Genomic DNA, 24,819 nt, shown 5'->3' with positions numbered 1-24,819 from the left:
GGGCACTGGGAAGCTCGGAGGGGGGTTGGCGCTCTGTCATTATTTTGTGTGCTTTCTTATATAGCGTTTTCCTTCATTTCTTTAATTTTGAGTAAATCCTAGGGATACAGCACATCATAGAGTACATATAAATGTGGAAAGTAATCAGTAAATAACCTGTACCTAACTTACCCTCTCTTTGTCCACCCGGAGGAATGGCTTCACCGGTGCGTAAGTGCTGCAAGAGACGTGGGAGAGAAGCATCAACTAATGTGGGGTGAAACAAAGAAGGCTCCCTGCGCTCCTCCTGCTCCCTTCCAAGAGGGAAGAGCCTGGGGGAAGCAGCTGCCAGAGGTAGCAGGGAGAGAGGCAGCCGGAAGATCTGGGCCCCTTCAGAAGTGGAACAGGCAAAGGTGGCAGGCAGGGGCCTTCTCCAACCAGGACCAGCTGCTTCTGACCAGCACAGCCACAGGAGACCTAACCCTCAGCTGCCCCTCAGGGCACAGGGCTTCTGGGGGAGAATCTTGCTCTAAGAGCTAACCCTGAGAGAAGATGGACTGCCAACACATTTTATAAATAAATAAGGTGAACTCCAAAGGAGCTGCCAGGTGGGAGGACTAGAAGGAACTGGAGCTTTTCTGAGCTAGCCAGGCTCTCTCCAAGAGAGGATTCCCTACCTGAAGGAGGGGAAACTCTGGGGGTCCTTTGTCCAAGGCACAGGAAGAGGAGTTAAAGAGAGGGGTTCTCTTGCTCTTCAGCCCTTCCTGGACAGGGTCTGGATTACCATTGCTATTAGTACGGCTACTTGCTTGCCAAGCAGCTCTGGGCAGCTTCTCGGGGACTTATAAAATAAGGGCATGTCAGGACAAGCCAGATCTCCAATAACTCCTACAATATCTGGAGCCGGGACCTGGGAGACAAAGAGGTCTTTGGGTCCTTCTTAAAGGGCATCAGTGTTGGTACCATTGGAATCCTGGGGTGGATGCTGCTCAGTGGGGCACCTGCTGACAAAGAAGGCACGGCTTTGGGGTCCCATAAGAGAGACAGAGCATGCCAACAGTATCAGGTCTTGCAGGATGGCAGAGAACTGGAGATGGAGAACCCCCTCCAATACGCTGCTCCTGTGCCAGGCAGAGCTTCCTGGGGGACCACCAGCCCCTGGAAGCCTGCAGTGCCTGGTGTCTGCTGCTTGTGCTGCATATTCTGGGCCAGGTGCAGCTTCCGAGTTGTCTTCCAGAGCAGCCTGACGTAGAAAGCAACATTCCCACACGCAGAGGGCAGCTGGAGCCACTTTGGCCACAGGACTTCAGGTGGAAGAACTGCTGGCCAAGGCAACACTGTGGCAGCTCCAGCAATCCGCTTCCCTTTGGAAAGGGATAAAAGGAGAGGGGAGGACCCTTCCCCCAAATACTCAGCTCCCCCTCCTCCCCCAGAGATACCTACAACCGGATCTGGCCTGTGGAGAGGGCGCTGGCGATCCACAGCAGGTCCAAGGCTTTGAAGGGCACCAGGACAAAGCTGACGTTGGCAGGCAAATTCTTGGCACTCTCAGGGTACATGAAATGATGGGTTGTCCTGCTGCCAACATCTGCCTCAAAGCCCACGGTAGGCGCCTGGTTCATTCTGTCAGAGGGAAAAGGGTGTTTCTTCAGGCCTTGATCCTCAAAGGAAGAAGACGGACTCTCCCTCCGCCATGGGGCTCCCCACTTCCTCTGCAGAGGGCTGGGGCTCTTTTTGGTCCCTGAGACCACGCACAGCAATGACGTCATACGTGGCTAAATGGAATTTCCCACCTTCTGACCCTTTCAGAAGTTCGGCTTTAAATTTTAGCTCAATACGTCCCAAAGGTGCTTTTTCAAAAGGCAGCTGGACTTCCTGGGTCTTTTTCTCTTTGAAAATGCTTCATCTCTCATCCACGGGGGCTTCTTCAGGAAACCCCAAAAGCTTCTTGGATGAGAGGCGAAACATTTTCAAGGAAAAAAAACCTACAAAATTCAGCTGCCTTTTGAAAAAGCACCTTTGGGACAACCATGAGAATCTCCACAGACATTTAGCTAGGAATGTTTTCCCCAGGATTGCCTAAAAAAAAATGGGGGGGGGGAAGGAACACGTCACACTTTTGTGGTCAGTCTTAAACCCAAAATAACCATATTTCATGTTTTAATCAAGTAATTTCTTGAAAAGCCTGGCCCCAATTGTTCTCCAACATGATTATTAATGGCTTGGATGAGGAACTGGAACGGGAAGGCTTATCACATTTTCAAATGACTTTCACATTGGAATTCAATGCAGAGAACAGTTGGAATTCAATGTAGGGAAAGGCAAGAAAAACCAAAAGGACACATATAGAGTGGGGAGAAACCAGGCTTAATAGCAGTGACTGGGAGAGGGATCCTGGAGTCTTAGTGGACAACCAGCTAAATAGGAGCCTGCTGTGTGCAGCGGCAGCCAAAAAAGCCAACACAACCCTAAATTGCATTAACAGAGTGATACAATCGAGATCAAGTGAGGTACTAATACCACTCTATAAAGCCTTAGTAAGACCAGACCTAGAGTACTGCACCCAGTTTTGGTTACCACACTATAAAAAGAGGTTGAGACTCTGGAAAGAGTGCAGACAAGAGCAGCCAGGATGATGAGAGGAAATCATATGAAGAATGGTTGCAGGAACTGGACGTGGCTAGTCTGTTGAAGAGAAGGACCAGGGGAGACAGGATAACAGCCTTCCAATATTTGAGGGGCTGCCACAGAGAGTAGGGGTCAAGCTATTTTCCAAGGCGCCTGAATGCCAGACAAGGAATCATGGAAGTAATATAAAATTGGGTGAAACACTTAATTCCTTAGAAGACAGAAATAAAATTGATCCTGATGGCTGGAAAATGGGTAAAAGTCCCTGACTGAAGTTTAAGAGAAACAAGTACAAAGTTCTTTAAGTTGGAACTGTGGCTGATGATAAAGGGAATGTTCCGTGTTGAAACAAATGACATCACCAAAAAAGGCCAAGAAGAACATCTAACGCCATGATGGAGAACCTATGGCACGCATCTCACAGGTGGCACGCAGAGTCCTCTCTGTGGGCATGCAAAACCTCACCCAGCTAAGATCCACTGCGCAGGCACATGCGCCTCCCATCGGCCAGATGAATGTTGGGTCTCTGCCATGCATGTGGGAGATGTGCGTGCATGCACGGGGCCCCCGGGGGTTTGCACACGCATGCACAGGGGGTGGGGCATGTGCCGCATGTCCTCCTCATGGCCCGTTTTTGTTCCCAGGAGGTTTCAGGGAGGCCTGCTAGGCCCAAAATGGGCCACAGTGGGGCACGGTATTCCCCCCCCCATTTTGGCCCAAAACGGGGCACGGGGGCACGGGAGCATGGTGGTGGGGTGTCACACACACATTGTATTATGGTTTTGAGCACACAAGCGCTGTGGTGCATACAGGCGGGCTTTTGGCATGCGAGGACCAAAAGGTTAGCCATCACTGATCTAAAGGCCCCAAAGAGCTAGGAAAGAAATCAAAAGTGTGTGAGGCGCAGGAGATGCCTTCATCTGTTCTTCCAACGGTTGGCCACAGCCCAAGGCAGGAGAGGATGCCGCTGGGGGTGGTCTGATCAAGGAAAGTTTGGTCTTCAGAAAAGGTCTATTTTATGATTTCCCCTTATGGTTCTTGTTGGGCTCGTTGGCTCCTTTCTAGGAAAGGCAGATGGTTTATTCCGTGCTAGTTCCCTCCTTGAATCTCCTGCTGGTGAATGCCACAACCCTGGATTAGACTCCTGGCCTACTGTTGAAGTTTGCAGGTGCTGTTAGACAGATGCAGGTAACAAATTGTATTGATCAGTTTGGTTCGCAACTCTGCTGCCTTCAGCCAGAACTATCCAAGAGCAGCTACCGTACCCCCTCAGGCTGAGCTATTTGGAGAATCAAATCTGCTAAAAGAGTTGATCCCATCTGATGGAAGGACACAACATCTAACCAGCCTGCTTGGCTTAGGATGCAACACTCGGAAAACTTTCTGAGGACCCAATTCTGGGCCTGTTTTGTTTGGATCAGTATATTTATAGATGCATCCACTTTTAAGATTATTCTGATGGCAACAGAGCATAATGAAAACCATGATAAATGGATCACTTGCACAAATTGCTTGCTTGCGCCCCCCTCCCCCCCAGTTCTCAGGTCCTTCCCCCCCCTTTGCTTCTCACCTCATGATGAAGTCGTGTCTATTGATGTCTTGGCCGTAACTGGAGCCTCGCAAGTTCCCTGAGTTGCCCACGACGGCACAGCGCCGGCAGGACGGGGATTCCCGGCACCTGTATGGATCCTCTCCCGGAACAATCTGGAAGAGCTTGCCCAACACTTCGTGAAGGTTGTGGGACTTGAACTGGGGCTGCAACATCTAGAAAAGTGGGACCATTTGCAGCAGTTGAAAAGGTCTGGGGAGGTTTGGGGAGAGAGGACAGGAGAGCTGAACTTGGGTCGCGAGCACGGATTCCGCTGTTGACCAAACCGAGTGTAAAAACCAGGGGAGCTTACAAAACACAGAAGAGACTAATCTTTGGGGCACATCTCCATCTCACTGACAACAAAACGGCCTGCAGCCATTAAATGCACATCCAAATACCCCAGAGTCTCCTCTTCAAAGCCCCCCTTGTTTGTTGAAGGGCAGCTTGAGGAACTGAACTGGGCCAGGGCTTTCTTTTTGTCACAGACAACCAGGTGCTTATGGGGGCAGCTCACAAGTAGCAGCCAGAGACCCCTCTCCCCGTTTCCCATCCACTGACTTCCCAACCCCACCTGGCATTTGCAGGCAATGCTGCCCCCCCCCCCCGGCCCCCATCTGAGGTAACAGTGAATCTCCAAGGAGGTCATTCCACGTCACGTGGTCTGTTTTCAGAAAAGTGACCTGCTCAGCCATGACAGGTTTTGATGAAACTTGGTGTGAACATGCACACATGTCCCCTATCAACAATGGTAAAGTGTTACGTTTGCCGATACAATAATTGTAGAGATAGACTTATTTGTTTGACCCCCGGTTCACAGTATGACTCTTGAGGTTTCAGCAACTTTGAGACGTAATAGCCTCCCCTGAGCCTCACCAGAGTTCCGTCCCTGGGCTTCCAGGGGGAGCTCCACATATCCGTGTTAAGAGGTAGCCTGCGAAGGGCTGGATGGGTGATAAGACAAGACGGGGAATGAGAATAAGGGAGAAAGGGGACACGGTGCAGCCTCTGCAATGAGACAGGCTTAGCCCCAAAACGCCACACCTGGAACTGCAAACTCTGCAAAGTTTAGGAGTCTCACAACCAAAGGTCATTCCAGAACATCACAACAGGGCTCCTTCCTTCCGAGTTCCCTTGTGAAGTTCTGGTCATTTACAGTTTTCCAGCCTAAGAACGAAGGCTGCATTTGCAACCGCGGCAAAAGGCTGGGGCTCCGGTTTTTCCCCTCCAACCTGCCTCTTGTGCTCACTTGGGGGCAGCTACCATCAACATGACACCCCCCCCCCTTTTGAAGGCGTTAGATACCTGCCTTCCTCCTGCCTGGCAATTCACCAATTTTCCAGAATTCTTCAAAAATAAGAAGCCGGGCCATCAGGAAGTTAGTTCCCTTACTTTTTTAGAAGGCAACGCCTGCAGGCCCAGAAGTAGGGACTTAAGTTGAAGTCATCAAGTACTAAGCTTGCGTCCTAAATGCACAGGGTTGAACCCGATGTTGATGAAGCTCATTATTTGTCAAAGCTAAATCTGACAAAATGGTCATGTAATTGACTATTCTGACCTAACCATTACAACTGCAACTATGACCTTCTAGTTGAGTTTGACTAGGTGCCCAGGTCCTTGGATTGCAATTCACAGCCCGTGTGGTCCCAAAATGCCTTTTGCCTGTGTTTTTAATGGTACTTTTCTAGTTAATGATTAATCTGCTGTAAGAGAGTATTTGAGGGCAGAGTATGCTGTGTTATTCATACATGACCAACAAGAAATATTTCTCCTCAGATTTCAGCAATGTTTAAAAATGGCTGCCCCAGCTGAGTCCATTGAATTCCTGCTGTCAGGTAGCATTAACTGGGTGACACGACCGCACAAGGAGCACCGTCTGAGGTCCCCAGCAGCTGGAGACAAAAAGCCAGGGGAAAGACAGATGTGGTGGCCATGGTGGCATTCTGATCCTCCACGGAGCAGCTGCAGAATGCACTGGGCTTTCCTTCTTGACTTCCCTGTCTAAGGCCAATAGGGAGTGACTGCCCTGTACTCCTGCAGCCAGTTTCAGGCTGAAGGGAGGACTAGAACTCGGGCCCAGCACTTTCACTCACTGCACCAAAGTGGCTCTCAGTAGGAAGAAAGGAGGCGGGGACCAAAGCCAGGAAGGCATTTGCCAAGGCAAAGCCAACCAAAAGCTCCTGCCTTCGTGTCCTCGGGGGCTGCAAATTCTAGAGACCAAGATGCTTCCCTCCCCCGGACTCTGTTCACCCTTCCTTATTCTCTCGGAGCACATCTTTTAATGCAAGATTTGGCTGATTAGAAAAGACAGCCTGGGAGCAAATTAACTCCTGCTTCCTGCTTCTAAGCCCCCACCTGCCCTTTCCCATGGATTAATTCTTCTGCTTTTTCGGAGTTTTGCCACAAAAGAAGAAAATCTGCCAAGACAGATTTACTCCACCATCTCAAGGGAGGGGAAAGGCTTGTCAGCTCAGAGGTCCACTTAGGAAAACAGAAGGCAGGAATGCTCAGGGGTCTGTTATGCACACAAGGTGTGTGTGTGTGTGTGTGTGTGTGAAAGCACTGAGGGTGAAGTGGGGGCGGACAGACAGGAGAGCATCACACAGCCTAAATAACAAAAAAGAGTTTGGCCATGCTTTTGCCACAGAACAGGTCCAAAGGATTTGGGGGTTATTTGCAAAACTGCCCAGCAAAGTTCCTGAGATGATTTTACCCAAGCAGGAGGCATGGGCTTGCCCTTCCTGCAGGAGCTTAGCAGCTGCTTCTATCTGGGCAAAGAGACGGCGGGACTCACCATCCACCACCTCTGGACCTCCAGCGGCAAGTCCATGTTCTCTTTGGTCCACACCGGGGAGATGTTGCCATCAAAGCGGCTGTCAAACCAGGTGGTGTCGCTGGAATCCATGGCACACCGGTGGCAGGCACAGCTCTTCACCAAGAGCCCTTCCTTGCTCAGGCGCTGCATGCCGGCATAACTAGGCACCAGTTTCACCCGGTGGAGCCCATTCAGCCCACCGAGGTCCAGATAGGCCATGCTGTGGTGCGAATAGGTGAAGAGCAGTGACATGATGAAGACAAGCAGGAAAGCCGTGGAGAGGAACCAGAAGCGCAAGGAAAACTTCATGGTGGGCTCCGAGGAGAAGGCCCCCTCCACACAGCTGCAGCCAATGGAAAAGGGGAGGGGGGAGCAGGGCTGGCCAAGAGTTGGACTTGACTGGACTATCCCTTCAGTCTCATGAAGGTCCCACAGCCAGACCAGAGATGGTCCCCCTGCACTGAAGCACACGAGATCCTCTAAAGGACCAGACCTTTAACTGCAGAGGGAAAACTCCCGGGGGCTCCTGGCCATTTTGAGTTCTTATAAAACTTGCTTTGAAAATGTCTCTGTCCAGAGAAGACCCTTTTCTTTTGGAGACTGCTGTGACTCTGGGGAGGGGGGGGGCGACAACGACTGGGGGCCTCTGCCTTTTCTTCCTAGCTTCAGGATGCTGGTTCTTGCACAGAGGGAGGGAGAGCAGCCACTATCAGAGCCACGTTGCCGACATCCTTGGGCTTAAGAAGCCGCCTCCTTGAGGCCCCCAGCTGGGACGTGGAGAGCTGCTGCCCTTCCCCATGGGTGCGCCTCGCCTCCGAGGAGGCCCTCTGCTTCCCAGGGCTGACGAGGGGGCAGCGCATCTGCAGGGCTGCCACAGAGCGAGGTCTCCTGGCTGGGCCAGGCTCTCTCTGCACCCTTGGCCCGCGGCGCCCACCTCTGGGTGGCACAGGTAATGCCCAGTCAGTGCAGCAGCATCTTCCCTCGCGTGGCATCTGCCAGACATGGAGCTACAGGACGGCACTTCCTTGCGCTGCTCTCTTCAATATACTTCTGGCAAGCACTCAACCAAAATCTGAACCTGGGAAGGGAGGGGAGGGGGCAGAGAAAGAGAGAGAAAGGTTGCAATTACACAATGAAGCAGGCAACAAGTCAAATCAACACTAGCTCAGTGCCCCAATGGCTGCAGGAGGAGCAGCAGCAGCCAACTGCGCCTTCCGCCCTCCGCCCTTGGGCACCCACAGCACCCTCTTCTTCCCCTCGGGAGCAGAGGCAGATGCCTGCTCATCCGTGGGCCCGATGTAGAAGGTGCGCTGCTGCCATGCTTCAAGGAAAAGCGCCTCTTATTTTCAGCATAAACCCATCAGAACAGATCAAGCCTCCTGCCAAAGCCCACATGGACAGATTTTCTTAGCGGAACCAGTCTCTTGCAGTAGAAATACATGCAGTATTTTGGAATTCCAAATATTAACATTGTTCCAAATAGTAAATCCTTCCTCAAAACGTCAGATTCCACTAGCAAAGCACCATCTGCGTGCAAAGAACGTAAAGGTTCCAGTCGGTTTTTCCCAGCAAAGCAGCCAGATTTCCTTGTTTTCCTTCCTCCCAGGAATCCGGGTTCCAACTAACTCACCAAGGGCTTCCTGGTGCCCAGAGCTTCTGCTAGGGAATCAAGGGGGACTCGCTGAGGCAGAACTTCCAATTCCTAGGATGCCCCCTCAGGAGCAAAGGAGGGCTTGAAGTAGGCATCCCATCACCAACGGGGAAGGGGACTTCATTGCAGCTCTCCAGAATCCTGCCTCTTTGCTCAAACGCCCATGGTGCTGAACCTGAAGCGAACCTGGCTGAGGCCATTGTGGAGGCTTCAGGGTTGCCACAAGGCAGAAGAGGGAACAGGGAGGGGGGGAATGGATAGCTGGGGTTTGTAGTCAAGACAAAAAGTTTTCCTGTGGGAACCAAGGACATTGGAGGAGTGGAGTAACCAAGCAACCAGCCAGCACCTCTATTGGACAATGTGGCTGATGACTTGGGGGGAAAGTGGAACTTTCACTTTTTAATTAGGTGAAAAGCGTGGGAACTTTCAGAGGGATTTTTCACCAGTTGTGCTAATATGATGTACCCAATAAACTGCCCTTTGAGGAGCCCAGCTCGGAGTTCTGCTTTCAATGGGTGCATTCCTTGGAGCGCTGACATATGGAGTTCCTCAATCACTCAGGTTGCCTCAAAGGTGTTTTTTTTCAAAAGGCAACTGCACTGTAGTTTTTTCTCGAGGAAGAAAATGTTTTGCTTCTCATCCAAGGAGATTAATTAGTTCTGACTGGATGGGGGGGGGGGATTATGCAAGTGCCACATTCCTGGGCTCTGGGAACAGGCTCTGGGGCCTGGGGGGCCCTTCCTGTTATATAGTGAATATATAAGTTGCCTAAAGCCCCGCTAAAGTGAAACTAACCTTTGGATGACCCAAACTCTTAACTTCAACTCCTTTGGAGGGAAACGTAGAACATTCATATTTAGGTGGGCTTTTTCAAGTATTACGGTTGGTTAAGGCCCTGTGGGCCCAGAGTATAAATTACAGGGATTTGCCTGCAGATTTGCCTCGGTTCCAATTTTGAGTCAATAAATACTGGTCTGTTCTTGCCTAGTGAAGCCCACTCACAATTATTCCCACCTCCTCCTTTCTGGGATGGTGTAAAGCAGGGGTGTCAGACTCAAGGCCCGCATCCCGGATACGGCCCGCAGGGTGCTTAGATCTGCCCATGAGGCCTCCCCGGAATCAGCAAAAGACCAGCCCACAGCATCTCTGACACCGAAAACAGAGCTCGGGAGGGCCGCACGCAGCCTTCCCAGGCCCCATTTTAATCCGGGACGGCCTCCTGCAGTCCTCTGCCAGAGAAAAAGGAGTGTGGGGAGCCACGCACCGCCCCCCCAAGCTCTGTGTTTGCTGTGGCAGAGGGTTGCAGGAGGCCATCCAGGCCAAAAACGACCCCGCCAGCTCCGTTTTCACTGGCCGAGGGCTATCAAAACAAACGAAAAACAAAACAAAAGGAGAAATGAAAGAGAAAGAAAGAGAAGGAAAGATGGGAAGAGCAAGGAAAGAGAAAGAAGGAAAGAGAGGAAGGAAGAAGAAAGGAAAATAAAGAGGGGAGGGAGTTTATAATGAGAGGGAGGGAGGGACGGAGGGAAGTCCTGCCTTAGCACTTGGCCATCACAGGTGCCCCCGACATGAGTGACATCGAGCTGGCCACACCCATCCAGACCACACCCACCCTGCCTCCCCAAGGTCAAGCACAAGCCTGATGTGGCCTTCAATGAAATGGCATTTGACACACACACACCCCGGTGTAAAGGCTGGAGAGACGGGGGTCTCAGGCCAGAGAGAATCGGCGCAGAGGTCTGGTAAAAGAAGCTTTGGTGGCCCAAAGCCCCTGGCCGGCCTCAGAATAACAGGAGAGACAAGCCTAAAATTTAAGATCCTTCCAGATCCTCCCTTTGTGTCACGGAGACCGTCCGCACGTACAGGGGGTTACGATCACCATTGAGCCCAGAATTTATGTTGCTAAGTGTGAAGTTTGTTGTGAGTTTTGCCCCATTTTATGAATTTATGGCTAATGTTATACTGACTACAATTATACATTACACACCTCAACAGGTCTCCGTTCTTTCTTTCTAGATGTTATAGGAGGAAGACTGGATTATTCTTCCTGGAAAACAACTGTGTTTTTAAAAGAGAAATTTACTGACAGCTATTAAAAATACTAAAACTGGATGCAATATTCCAAGTGTGGTCTTACAAAGGCATTATAAAATAGTGCGCATTAACTGCGTTGGCTTTTTCGGCAGCTGCAGCACTCTGCTGGCTCATATTTACTAAGAGTTTGTCCACAGAGGACACCAAGATTCCCCCCAGGGTTATTGCTGTTGAGTCAGGTACCCCTTAATCTATAATTGTACATGTGGTTTTTCCTGCCCAAGTGCAGAACCTTACTTTCTCTATGTGGAATTTCATTTTGTCAGATGAGACCCTGTTTTCAAGTCTGTTGAGAGTTTTTTCTATCTTGAGTCTATCCTCCATTCGCCCCAGCTTGGTGTCATCTGCAAATTTGATAAGTTCCCCTTCTAATTCATTTAAATAGTTTATGAAGATGTTGAAGAGTGCTGGGCCAAAGGCAGGCAGAGGAAGCCCACTGCATGCTTCCTTCCATATAGCTGCGGTTCCATTGAGGGCTACACAATGAATTGTGCTCCTTAATGCCAAGAGAATCTTGTGATCCCATCAGTTATAGGAGAATCCTGTGATTCAATGATTTAACATATTGTTAATCTGTCGGAGTTGGAAGGGACCTTATGGGTCATCTAATCCAACCCCCAGCTCAAGCAGGAGACCCTACGTCACTTTTGACAAATGGCAGTCCAGTCCCTTCTTGAAAGCTTCCAGGGATGAAGCTCCCACAACTTCCAAAGGCAACTTCTGTTCCATCGGTTGATTGTTCTCACTGTCAGAAAGTTCCTCCTTATTTCTTGGTTGAATCTCTCCTTGGCCAGTTTCCATCCATTATTCCTTGTCTGGCCTTCAGGTGCTTTGGAAAACAGGTTGACCTCTTTCCTCTCTGTGGCAGCCCCTCAAATATTGGAACACTGCTCCCATGTCTCCCCTGGTCCTTCTCTTCACTAGACTAGCCATGCCCAGTTCCTGCAACCATTCATATGTTTTAGTCTCCAGTCCCCTAATCATCATGATTGCTCTGCACTTTTTCTAGAGTCTCAACATCTTTTTTATAGTGTGGTGACCAAAACTGGACACAGTACTCTAGGTGTGGCCTTACGAGGGGTTTATAGAGTAGTATTAGTACCTCACTTGATCTTGGTTGTACCCCTCTGTTAATGCAATTTTGGATTGCATTGGCTTTTTTGGCTGCCGCTGGACACGGCTGGCTCCTATTTAGCTGCTTGTCCACTAAGACTCCAAGTTCCCCCTCACAGTCACTGCTATTAAGGCTGGTTTCTCCCCACTCTATATGTGTACTTTTGGGTTTTTCTTACCTAAGTGCAGGACTTTACTTTCCTCTATATTGAATTTCATTTTGTTAGATAGGGACCATGATCTGGAAGCGTAGCTGAAATCTATTCATAACAGTTTTTCTTGGTAAAAAGTTCCTTTCTCTCTTTTTGGTTAAATGCATGGTCGAAGTACCCACTGCTTCATCGGACTCCTCTCTTAACAAAGACCAAATCCAGCCAGCAGATCCTCTCCGGCCTCTCCACCATTTGGCAGAAACCGACCCCACTGAGCCAAGCCCTGAACTGAAACCTTGTGCTTAGCACAATTTGTCTCCCAACAGACGTCTGGTGGCTGAAACGGCCTGTCATAAAGGCTGCTTCACCTGGAGGCCTCCGTGCGTGTTTTTTCTATTGTCTGATGGCTGGGAAAACCTCAGGGCAAAAGGGTGCCCCCTCCCCCCGCTGGCTGGCCTTTCAGCGGAGGTGCTCCCCCTTCCTGCCATGGGCTGCTTCTGCTCCCGCACTGCCCCTCCTCAATGCACAGGGGGGTCTGCATATCCTCTTCCCAAACCCTCCAGGAGCAGAGGGGTTCCTGCGAGCCGCCCAGGTCCCCCCAAACTGAGTCTGTCTTCTTGCTGCCTGCTGTGCACTTCATTTGGACCAGTGTGGGTGAAAGACTCCACAGCTGGGCAGAGCTGAAAGTTGAGAAGAGCGAGAGAGCAAGTAGAAAGCCTCCCTGGAGGCCATACGATCCCTCTGAGGCTCCAGGTTTTCCTCTGGCGGGTCCACCTGGGGTCCCTTCTGCGGGAGCATTGCATCCAAGGATGTGTGTGTGTGTGTGTGTGTGTTCTCGGAACTTCCCTGCATGTCAGACCGGCTGATTTATCCAATTAATAGGGCTGCAGCCTCTCAGTCACCATCCGTTTAATTAACTGCCTGCAGAAAAAAAGCACAAAAGGGCTTTTATTCCTGGCCAGCTGTGCGCAAGCCGAGAGCCAAGGCCACGTTCCACCCAACTCCATCAGGCGCACCCTGGAGGGGATTCTGCCCACGGCCTGCAAGGCAGCCCACCCTCGGGCTAGCACTGGCCTGTGGCTGCAACCACGTTTGTGGCCTGCAGTTCTCGTGGACGGGAGCAGATTGACCCTCTTCCCATATCCTCCTGCTCCAAGATGGGGTCCCCTCCTCCCTGGTTTGGTCCATTCAAGCCCCCTCCAGACCCTGCCTGGGAACCCCACTGTTCCTCTCCCCATAAGCCCAAGGCCATGAGATGCCCAAATTGAGTGCAAGCATCCGCCCCACAGTGAGGGGGCTGGCGCAGTGCCATGCCAAGGGTTTCCAGGACTGTGGGAGGAGAAGGGACTGGCTCCTCCATCATTCCCTGCCCTGTTTGCCCTTGAAAAACAATGCGCCAGAGGTGATTTTCCAAAGAGGAGGGGAACCAAGCAAGAGGGTCTTCCCCAGGAACTTCAACAGCTGGCACAGGCCTGCCCGTCGTCATATGGTGGCAAAGGCAGGAGAGGAAGCTGTGCCCAGATGCCCGACGGATGCCAGGGGCCTGAAGGAGCCAGGGTGCTTGTTGAGTGACAGAGGCCCGTTGTGTGCAGACTGCTGGGGTTGACTGGCGAGAGGGCGGAGGGCTCTGGGTGATCTGAGAAACCAAAGCTGTGGAGGGATTTAAGCGGCCTTCAGCACCTGAAGGGAAGGAGGGGTACGAATCTAAAAAGTAGGTGGTGCAGGATAAAAAATGCCATTTCAGTTTCTTACAAAAGTCGGGATGCACATTTTGACTTCTTGGTGTTGGAGCTTGGAAGCCCGGTAGCCGATAGACCAGGGGCAAGGAGTCCTTGGTTATCCAAGCCAGCAGGCAGCCGCATGGAGAGCAAGCCTTCTGCAGCCACACGGCCCCTCTGGAAAGGGCAGAACCGGCTTTTCTTCCAGGAGCTGCTGCTGCTGCTGCAGCAACAACAGGAGGGGTGGGGGGAGAGGGCCATCCAGGTAGCCACTTGGGGCTCCCACTTGCCTTTGCAGAGCTGCAAGACCAGGGAAGGCTGGCTCCCTTGACTCTAGAGCCCTCCTCAATCAGGGCCCCAGGCGCTTTCCGGTTTGCCTGTTGGGCTGTTTCTTGCCCTCCCCAGGCTCCAGGAAGCCTCGGTGGAACAGCCGGCCTTCAGAAATCCTGGGTGCTTCATCACTGGAAGTTTGCAAGAAGAAATTGGACCGCCATCTATCTGAAGTGGTATAGGGCCGCAATGGCAAACCTATGGCAAGTGGAGCCATATTTGCCGGCATAGCAGCCCTCAGCTCCGGCGCGTGCTGATTTTTGGTCTTCCGGAGGGCCAGGTGAGGCCGTTTTCACCCTCTCAGGCTTCAGGAAAGCCTCCGGAGCCTAGAGAGTGTGGAAAACAGACCCAATGGGCCAACCGGAAGTTTGTTTTGGTGGTCATGTGGCTGGCATGACTAAACGCATGGAACTAGGCGCACAGAACATTGTTGCCTTCTCACCAAAGGTGGTTCCTATTTTTCTACTTGCATTTTTACATGCTTTTGAACTGCTGGTTTAGCAGAAGCTGTGGGACAAGTAACGGGAGCTCACTCCGTTAGGCGGTGCTAGGGATTCGAACTGCCAACCTTTCTGATCGACACCCTCAGCATCTTAGCCACTGAGCCACCATGTCCCTTCTCTAGACTAGCCATACTCAATTTCTGCAACCGTAATTCATGTTTTTGTCTGCAGGCAACTAATCGTCTTCGTTGCTCTTCTTTGCACTTTTTCCAAAGTCTCAACATCCTTTTGTAATATGGTGGCCAAAAGTGGATGCTGTATTCCAGGTGTGGTCTTACTAAGGCTTTATAAAACAGTATTAATACTTCACGTGATGGTGATTCTATGGCTGTTTATACAACCAAGGATTGTGTTGGCTTTTTTGGCTGCTGCCACAGACTGCTGGCTCATGTTTAAGTGATTGTCCACTACGACTCACAGTTAGTTTTTGAGCCAGGTCTCGCCTAATCTGTACCTTTGGTTTTTCCTGCCCAGATGTAAAACCATGTTGTTGGAGAGGGCCCATTGTTCAAATCTGTCAAGATCCTTTTGGATCCTGAGCTTGTCTTCTGGGGTGATGGCTATTCCTGCCAGTTTAGTGTCATCTGCAAATCTGGTCAGTTCCTCTTCGTCATTTATTTTCAGAAGGATCTCACTGGGAGGAACTTCTAGCAACTAAGGGCATCCTCATGTCCCAAATGATCCGGCTGCAGCTGAGGCGCAACACTCGGCTGGCCTTTCAGAACCCCTGCAGGGCTGGGAAGGGCCAGTTGACGGGAAGGGAGCAATTACCAAAAGGCAGAACAAATCTCCCCAGACTCATCTTGTTTCTTCATTACCTTGCATTGACAAGGAGGGTGCCCAATCCCTCCTCTTCCCCTCTTTGTTATCTGGGTGAAGGCATGCTTACTAAATAGCGCCTATGAGACAGAATTGAGTGGGAAAATATAATTCAAATTGTTGCTGATAAGTTAGGCAATTGGGCTGAAAATAACAGTGAAGTTTAACAAAGTTCATCATTTAGGAAAGAAAAAACTAATGTTCAGGTTGAGGATGGGGGATGCCTGGCACTTGTGAAAAGGTCTTTAGAAGAGAAATTTGACTCCAAGCTGAACTTCAGTGCAACCATACAATATATTAATTTGCGACAACAAAAGTATGATTTTCAAATCCAGGGAAGGAATCGTCTTATGCATCTAGGATCTTTGTGTGGTCAGATTCTACCTTAGGTTGAGCTCTGCCCAGCACCCAGCGGTTTCTTCTAGCAGGGAGCTTGTATCCTCTTCCTTGAAGTTTTGCCCCACAGGCTCTGGTCCTGCCCTCTTTGGGAGAACAGCCCTGCTGCCTAAGTCGCTAGCATCCCCCCCCTTCAGTCTCTCGATAGACCCCCTCTGATTAGCCCCACTCCTTTTCAGCAGACAGGCAAGAGGAAGGCAGAAAGGCTAATGCTCCCCTTGGTGCAGGATGCTAACCAAAATCAAAACCAAAGCAAGGCAGATGTATCCCAAAGACTGGTTTTCCGTCATCCACCAGGCAGTTGGGCAGCAATCTGCAAAGGGCCCAATCCACCACTCCTCTGCCTCTCTGGCAGCCAGCCAGCAAGAAGGCCAATGTTAGGCTCTGGCCTTGCCCCGCCTGGGAGCTCTGCTCACATTTGATGTCTGGAGGGCTTCCATGTCCCCTCCAAGAAGTAACTTTAGGCATTTGTAACTAGTAAGACCCTCTTACTCTTTTTTATATGATTGTTTTATTTATTTTTATTTACTAAAACACATTCCTGACCCCATTTCCAAGAAGAGTCAGGAGGATCAAGGACCAATAAACTGTGTGTCTCGCGGAGCAGAAGACAGACAGTTTACCTCTTGCAGGGAAGGCTGACCAATGCCAGGACTTCGTGCTGCCCGAGTGACAGGAGTAGTGTGTGTGTGTGTGGGGGGGGTCAGACTCGCTTCCAGGCCCCCTTAATCTCGTACAGTGGGAGAACCCAATGCACCCCTCTTGAACTGTTCAAACAAGAACAGGTACCCCCCCCAAGCCATTCAGTGTTCTCTGGGAGCAACTGAACCCCTAAGACTGTCCACTTATCTGCACTTCTAAGCAGCCTGCAGTATACAACAGCAGCATGTGAAATGGGGCCCAGGGAGGCAGGTGGGTTTGCTGATTGTATACTTGGCTCCTCGCTATACATCAGCGGCCCTGCCCGAGCTCCTCGAGCTGATCTCGGAGACGGCGGTTGAGATCCCCAAGCTTGTGGTTATGGGGGATTTCAACCTGCCATCGACGGGAGCAGCATCTGAGGTGGCTCGGGAGTTCATGGCTTCCATGACAGCCATGGGCCTGACCCAATTAATTCAGGGCCCCACACACGAAGGTGGCCACACACTGGACCTTGTTTTTGTATCTGAGCAGTGGACGAGTGATCTGGGTATAGGGGACTTGGTTGTCACACCCCTGTCATGGTCAGATCACTCATGTCTCCGGCTGGACTTCCCTGGCGCTACCCCCCACCGCGAGGAGGCGGGACCAGACGGTCCAAGCTGGTACCGCCCCAAGCACCTGATGGAACCGGATAGGTTCCAGACGAAGCTTGGGCCATTACCTGTAGCCCTGACCCGCGCTCGGTCGGAGGACCTAGCGGCCGCCTGGAATAGGGCGGCGGCTGGGGCCTTGGACCGGGTTGCGCCTTTGCGACCTCTCCTGCGACAGCGACCCACCCGGGCTCCTTGGTATACCGAGGAGCTGAGGGTGATGAAGCGCCATAGGAGACGTCTAGAGAGCAGGTGGAGGTCCTCACGCTCCGAATCTGATCGAACACAGGTAAGAGCCTATTTACGGACCTACCTTGTGGCATTAAGGGCGGCCAAACGTAGATATTGCGCCGCTCTTATTGCGTCTGCGGATAACCGCCCTGCCGCCCTGTTTAGGGTGACCCGCTCCCTCTTGTCACAGAGGACGTGGGGGGCACCCTTGCAGGGCAGAGCAGAGGAGTTTGGGGAATATCTGCAGGACAAAGTCGCTCAGATCCGGAGTGGATGGGCCCCCCTCAGTGGACCAGACGGGCCGCCAACAGCGAGTCTTGTGAGACCATCCTGGGAGGAGTTTGATTCTGTTGCCCCCGAGGATTTGGATAGGTTGCGTGGACGGCTGCGACCCACCACATGTTTAATGGACCCGTGTCCCTCCTGGTTGGTACTGGCATCTTGGGAGGTGACCCGAGGCTGGCTTCTGGGCCTGGTGAATGCCTCATTGGGTGAGGGATCCTTGCCAACCGCCTTGAAGGAGGCGGTGGTGAGGCCCTTACTTAAGGGGCCTTCGCTTGACCCAACGGAGCTAGCTAATTACCGTCCAGTCTCCAACCTTCCCTTTTTAGCGAAGGTTGTTGAGAATGTGGTGGCGCAGCAGTTTCCACGACACCTTGACGAATCCGATTATCTAGACTCACGCCAGTCCGGCTTCCGACCCGGGCACAGCACGGAGACAGCCTTGGTCGCGTTGGTCGATGATCTCTGGAGGGCCAGAGATAGAGGTTGTTCCTCTATCCTGGTCCTATTAGACCTCTCGGCGGCTTTTGATACCATCGACCATGGTATCCTATTGCGCCGGTTGGAGGGGATAGGAGTCGGAGGTACCGTTCTGCGGTGGTTCGGCTCCTACCTCTCCGACCGGAAGCAATGTGTGTTGACAGGGGGACAGAGGTCGACCCCGAGGCCACTCACTTGTGGAGTGCCACAGGGGTCGGTCCTCTCGCCTCTCCTGTTCAACACATATGTGAAGCCGCTGGGTGAGATCATCCGTGGTTTTGGGGTTGAGTGTCACTTCTACGCTGATGATACCCAGCTGTATATTTCAACCCCAAACCACCCCAACGAGGCTGTCGAAGTGATGTCCCGGTGCTTGGAAGCCGTCGGGGTCTGGATGGGGGACAACAGACTTAAACTCAACCCCTCCAAGACTGAGTGGCTGTGGCTACCGGCACCTCGGTTCAGCCAGCTGATTCCATCGCTGGCCATAGGGGGCGAACAATTGCCCCCTGTGGAACGGGCGCGCAATTTGGGCGTCCTCCTTGATGCCCGGCTGTCAATGGATGACCATGTGGCAGCCGTGGCAAGGGGGGCGTTCCACCAGGTTCGCCTGGTGCGCCAATTGCGCCCCCTACTGGACCGGGATGCCCTACGCACGGTCACTCATGCGTTGGTGACGTCCCGCCTGGATTACTGCAACGCTCTCTACATGGGGCTGCCCTTGGGACGCGCCCGGAGACTGCAGTTAGTTCAGAACGCAGCCGCGCGGGCTGTGATGGGGAGTACGAGGTACTCCCACGTAACACCTCTCCTGCGCGAGCTGCACTGGCTGCCTGTGGTTTTTCGGGTGCGTTTCAAGGTGCTGATTACCATCTTTAAAGCGCTCCATGGCACGGGACCTAGTTACTTGCGGGATCGCATCCTCCCACATACATCCCTGCGGCCAATTCGCTCACACAGAGAGGGACTTCTCCTGGTGCCGTCCACTAGGCAATGCCAACGGGCGACACCAAGGAGTAGGGCCTTCTCTGTGATGGGCCCAACCCTCTGGAATGACCTCCCCCCCGACATTAGAACCACTACTGACCTCCGCTCCTTCCGGCAAAAATTGAAGACTCACCTGTTCCGATTAGCAGGCCTGGCATAATTACAACTGCCCCTCCTGGCAAATGTATTAACTGGTTATTTTAGGGGTATTGTTTTTAACTTATTGTGTGTGTTTTAGGGGCTCAAAATCCTATATTTATATATATTGCTTTGTACAGTTCTTTTAATTCCATTTTTAACCTCCTCCATTCCAACTGTACATATTCAATTTTTATTGTATTTTGATATATTTGGCATGGACTGTACACCGCCCCGAGTCCCTTTTTGGGAGAGGGGGCGGTCTAGAAGCATGAATAATAAATCCATAAGAAACAATAACAACAATTAATTAGGCAATAAAAATCCTTGGTACTCTTGGGAGAAGCTACGACTGCAACGTCCTCTGAAGCCAAAGTCAGAAGGGGACACAACTCACCACTGCCAATTTGCTACAGTCAACTCGCCACAGGACACCTCACTGCAATCTTATTTAATGATTTAAAATAATAAATCATAATAAAAATTTAAAATAATTTTAATTTTTCTCATTCACATTTCATTTTGTCTCTCCTTTTGAATCCTCTCTTTAATGATTCTACTCCACCATTCCTTGATATGAGTGTAACTCTTGTCCCCTGGAGAGTTGGCCATTGGTTGCGGCAAGTTGTCCTAGATGCAACAAAAGTGCCTTAGCCATCTTTTTGGACAGTTACAGGAGAGGGAATCCATTGGGCCCTGAGGGTAAACTGCTCCTGGGAATGGGGGAACCCGATTCCCCCCTCCCGCATTTCCTGACTGTAAAACCAGGTGTCAACCCTTGAAAAGACTTTGGCCGTGCTTCCTTTCGCTTCCTTTCTCAGTTGTCCCTCTTGGGAGGAGGACAGGGGGAGTCAGAAGGTATTGGAATGTGGTGCCTTAACCTGCTAGTCAAAACACTGGCCGGCCTCAGTGCGAGAACCAACGTCTGCTGAGACCCAGGGGGAAACTGCTGATGTGACCTAGGATATCTGAGGGGGGAAGTTTCTATTCTTTTAACTACCCTTAAAGCCCGGGAATCACTTACAGCTAGTAGCTTCACCTTTCTACATGCCAATATGATGTACTCAATAAAAGGTCTTTTGAGCCTGACTGAAGCCTCAAGAGTCCTGATTCAATTGGGTTCATCACTTGGAACCATGACCACCGGGAAGTACAGCCTTATGGTTTATCCTAATAACCAGAATACGTTTGGTATTAAAGATGGCAAAGTATCACATTTTTAAAAATATTTTGATGCACGCGTGTATTGCTTGAACCAAATCTGCTCCTGGTTTACCCAACTTTCACTGTATTGCTTCTATCCAGTGCAGGCCTTCTTCAGAGGACTTGCCTAACTTTAATGGGATGTGTGGATGAATCCTGGGAAGGTCCTGGCAGCCTTGATGGCCAGGAGACCTGCTTGAAGCGGAGACAGATTTTCCTGCCAGAATTTGTGCTACCTCTAGTCACACCAACAGCTCTCCCTACCTGGGCTGGCCCTCTTGCCCCCCCCCCCCACATAAGGTCAGGAAATCCCTTGCCCTATTTCTATCTGACTTGGTGAGGTAAAGAGCATGGCTTTCAGTGCCAAAGGTCTTCCGTGACTTTGCAAGTGTTTTATTACTGGCATAAGCCATGTGACAATTGAAGGGGAAGAGCAACCCAACACAAAACAAAAATCAAACATCCTACAGTACTAAAAGGGGCTAAAATGAGGGTTGTATTAATTCTGTGGCTTAGAAGCCACCTATGATTGAACAATAAATTCATTCTGATGATGGATGAGAAAATCAGGAGGAAAAAAGGAGGCAAGGCTCGGTCCCAGCACAAGATGGGTTTGGATACCAAAGGCCAGCCTCATCCATCCAAACATTGCCCAATGGGACAGTGGGACCATAAGAGACTCTCCTTTGTGCTGAGCATGAAGAAGGAACACCCCAGTCAGGGCAAAGGGGAAGGCTGATTGCTGGTATACTTTTCTGGATCAATGGAGAGACTGTGGCTCACGGGAGGGGTCCCACCCGCCCACACCTCTGATGGTTAGGAAGGTGCCAAAGTGAACAGAAAGAAGCACAAGGTTCATGACAGAGCTAAAGCCACAACACATTTATTTGAACATAATGATCGTTCCAAAATCAGCTATAGGAATAGTAGCACCTTTGGGTGGCAAAGAAAAAAAGATTGTGCACAATCCAAAGGAGAATTAAGAATTTCTTAATTCTGCTGTACAAAATAACGGAGACAACCACGCAGGCCCGGCTTTGTGTTTGCTGGTTGCCCCAGGCAACAGGAAATTCCACCCAGGCTGTCAAGAAGGGGGAACATGGGATTTGGGCATTCCACCAGGGCCTCCGGATGGGGAGGAAGTTCATGGGGGTCCCGGAGTGTGGCTGGATCCCACCAGGGCCAGAAGGAAGAGGAAGGCCCTCCTTCTCCTCAGGCCCATCCCACCCCCAGGCTCCAGCCTGGCTCTACAGGAGCAGAGCCTTATTTTCTCCACCAAGACAGAAATGAAAGTCCCTGCAGGGCAGGAAACCCCAAAGGAAACTCTGGCACAAAAAGATTTGCAAAACAGAAATCAAAGGAGGTGAGGCATTAAACTTAAATACTAATTTTATTACTTTGATTATTTGTTATTTTAACTTGCATTCACATTCTTCATCCTGTTCCCGGATTAAAAAAGTGAATGATGGAAGCTTCAGTCATCCTCAGATATGCCCCACCTCCCTTGAGCATCCAATTCACCTGTGTGGTGTGTGTTGCTGCTGTGGGTCTGAAGAGGAGCCTCTGGGCTTCAGGATATCCTCTCTGAACTAGCAGAGCCTACCGCAAAGGTGAAAAACGGGTCAGGGTTTCAGGATGCAACCCTCGCCCTTTTGGACCTGAGGCAGGGGCACATCTGGTCAGCTCTCCCTGCCACAGACACCCACGCTGTGAAGCACAGCTAATTGCAAAGGTAAAACCAGAAACCACCTCATAGCTTTGTTCTGTAAGATTTAATGCAGTCTGTTTGGTTTTGGGTTAGCCAAAGAGACGTGCAAACCACACCTTATGGTTTAGTGTGTTGTATGAAAAAGCTGTTGTGGCTTATTCAAACCACCAAACCCATGGCTTAGTGTAATGCGTGAATGCAGCTCTTTGGGGGAAGGGGAAGTCTGTTGGCTGGAGGTTCCCCCTTGTTCAAGCTCCATGTTCTTCAGCTCGGGGTGGGGGTGGGGGGGTTGGCACTGCTCCACAGGACCCTGAGTTCCCTTCGTGCTGGCCCAGCTATGATCAGAGAGATCTGAACCCTGGGATTCATGAAAATGTTTCCTATTAATCCCAAACATTCTTCTGGGCAGACACACCTCCCCCGCATGAAGGGCTGGTGGGCCTCTCAGTTGTTCTCCTGAGTTGTCAGTCTTAAGGGGGGGGGTTCCCCAACAAACCACCTACTCAGGATATCCTATATATCAAGGACATGCAGCACCAATAACTGGATTCATACACTATAATAAACTGGGCTTGAAAACAGTCGCCAGTGACTAAAGGATGTTAGTCCTTGGACTCCTTAAGCAGCCTAAGGAATGAATAACCATTTATTCCCCGCCACAGACCACAAACTACCCTACTAGGCATTTGCCCATTGAAAAATTTATGTGTCCCTTTTCCCATCTTCACCAAGGGATACAAATTCAATTCTTACTTTGTCCGTATTTATGGCGAATCCTTTGTTATGTTTTCCCCATCAAGCACAAATTCTGTAATCTTAGACACACTAATTTTCAGATCTTCATTCTGCTTAATATCATATTTCACAAGCATCCAAGTCACAATTATACGTTTCACAACCCCTGCCAGGCATCAATCTGGTCTGCCCTGCTCAAATGTTCATTTTGCCTCTTGGAACCTTTGAATCAGAATTCTGCCTAATCCTTTCCCATCAACCTCCAACGCATGATAACTTTCTATTTGTGCAATGTCACAATCACAGCATTCTCCCAAGGCACACCGCTCCTCCTGCAGTCCGCCAAACGCCACACACACAAACACACACGCAGCCTTTTCTGCGGGTGCCCCCCCTACAACATCTCCAGCTCCACAATCTTCCAGGCCGCCTGTCCCTCCCAGCAGCCTTGTCTCCCCTTTGCTCCCCTGGGGGCGAGCGTTGCTTTCCATCCTATTCTGGGGCACATCACCATTACGCCCCTCCCATCTTGGAAGTCTACGGCCAGCCTTTCGCCCATCGTCTGCCGGGCAGCCTCTTCTCCCCGCTCCTTCTTTAGTCCTTTGAGTCCCGACACAAAAGGGACGCGCAGCTCAGGAGCGGCGCCGACCCGGCCGGACGAGCCTTCCGCGGGGCCGATGGGGGAAGCGACCGAGGGCCTTCGAGGCCGGGCCAGGCGCGTGCGAGCTGCGGGAAGGAGGCTCCGACCCCCCCCAGCCGGCAGGACCCCGCCGCTCAGGGAGGCCGGCGGAGCAGCTCAGCCTGGGCGCCCGGCCGCGACCCCCCGCGCTCAGCCCCGCCAGGCCTTCACGATCCGCCGCGAACCTCGCCTCCCGCCGGCCCGCCTCAGCGGCCGCGGCCAAACCCACGACAGGCGGCGGCGGCGGCGCCCCTTCCCGCAGCCCGAGCCGTAGCGGCGCCCGCCAAGCCTCCCCGGGCCTCCTGCGCCGGCTGCAGCTGCGGCGCGCGAGCGGTGCGGGCGCTCGGCGGGCAGCGGAGGAGGCAGGCGGCGCGCTCCGTCTCCCCGGCATCTCTCCCGCGAAGGCGGCACGCGGTCCACCCCACCCCTCGTCCCGCTTACCGGAGAGCCGCCGCCGCGCAGCCAGCCGAGAGCGAGGAGCTGGCGTCCGCCGGGGAAGGGCGCGGCGCGAGCCCGGATGGAGGAGAGGGCGCCGGGCGGGGGTCTTCCGCTTCCTGCATCGGGGGTCAGCGGGCGGGGGCCGGGCTGCTCTGCCTCGGCCGGCCTCCGGGGCCGATGCCGATGCCGGCCGAGGGAAGCAACGCCCGCCGCGCCGCGGGTCCCAGCCAGCCCGGCGCCCGGCTCTCCCGTCCAAGCTGCGCAGCGAGGGAAGCGCGACCCCGCGGCGGGCGCTCGCCGTCTGGAGCCCCGCCCGGCAGCCGGGAGGCTTTGGCGCGCGGCCCGTTGGGCTCCGAGTCCCGAGAGCGCGGCTCCCCCACACGCCGCCCTGGCAAGGCAGCTGCCGGCGTGGCCCAGACGGCGGCTTAGCGTGGCGGGCGAGCCGGCTGGGGAAGCCCCCTCCTCGACCGGCCTTTCTGCTGGGGCGGGGGCAGCTCCCTCCCCCTTGGCTGGAGGCGCGGGGCGGGGAGCCGGACTGGCGGCCGCTGCACTGGGGAAGCCGGGGAAGGGCGGCGAGGCGGCCGGGGGCGTTCCATCCCGCGGCTGTTTCCCGAGGGAGCCTCTGCTGGAGGCGGCCAGGCGGGTTTGGCTGTGGGGCTCCCCCGGCGCCTCCTCCCGCCCCTCCCTGGGAGACGCCCAGTTCACACCTTGCAGGCAAACCACCAGGTCCCTTGAAGCACGGCAGGCTTCGCTCGGCTCTCGCACCCGGACCGGGCCGACCCCACCCCGCCCTGCATGCCTGGCCAGCGTTCCGGCCCGGCGCGCCTCCCGGTGCCTCGTCCGGAGTCCCTGTCGGGCAG

At 52.4% G+C, this 24,819-nt stretch overlaps 1 protein-coding gene across 1 annotated transcript in view; it reads right to left on the bottom strand.

Annotated features, from left to right (window-relative positions):
- Positions 1-24,098, bottom strand: part of ST3GAL2 (ST3 beta-galactoside alpha-2,3-sialyltransferase 2) — a 28,215-nt gene extending 4,117 nt beyond the window's left edge. Inside the window, exons 1-5 of the mRNA XM_081963642.1 lie at positions 23,963-24,098; positions 6,990-8,088; positions 4,178-4,371; positions 1,423-1,602; positions 172-217 (exon numbers count right to left, since the gene is read on the bottom strand). Of these exons, the coding sequence (XP_081819768.1) occupies positions 172-217; positions 1,423-1,602; positions 4,178-4,371; positions 6,990-7,319 (750 nt within the window). The 5' untranslated portion in view covers positions 7,320-8,088; positions 23,963-24,098. The remainder of the gene's footprint in view (positions 1-171; positions 218-1,422; positions 1,603-4,177; positions 4,372-6,989; positions 8,089-23,962) is intronic.
- Between the last annotated feature and the right edge of the window lie 721 nt (positions 24,099-24,819).

The sequence above is a fragment of the Natrix helvetica genome, assembly GCF_964273705.1.
Source record: "Natrix helvetica genome assembly, chromosome: 10".
In the NCBI taxonomy this organism is placed as follows: Eukaryota; Metazoa; Chordata; class Lepidosauria; order Squamata; family Natricidae; genus Natrix; species Natrix helvetica.
Note: the sequence above shows the minus strand (reverse complement) of the source record. Positions and strands in the feature narration are given on the sequence as shown.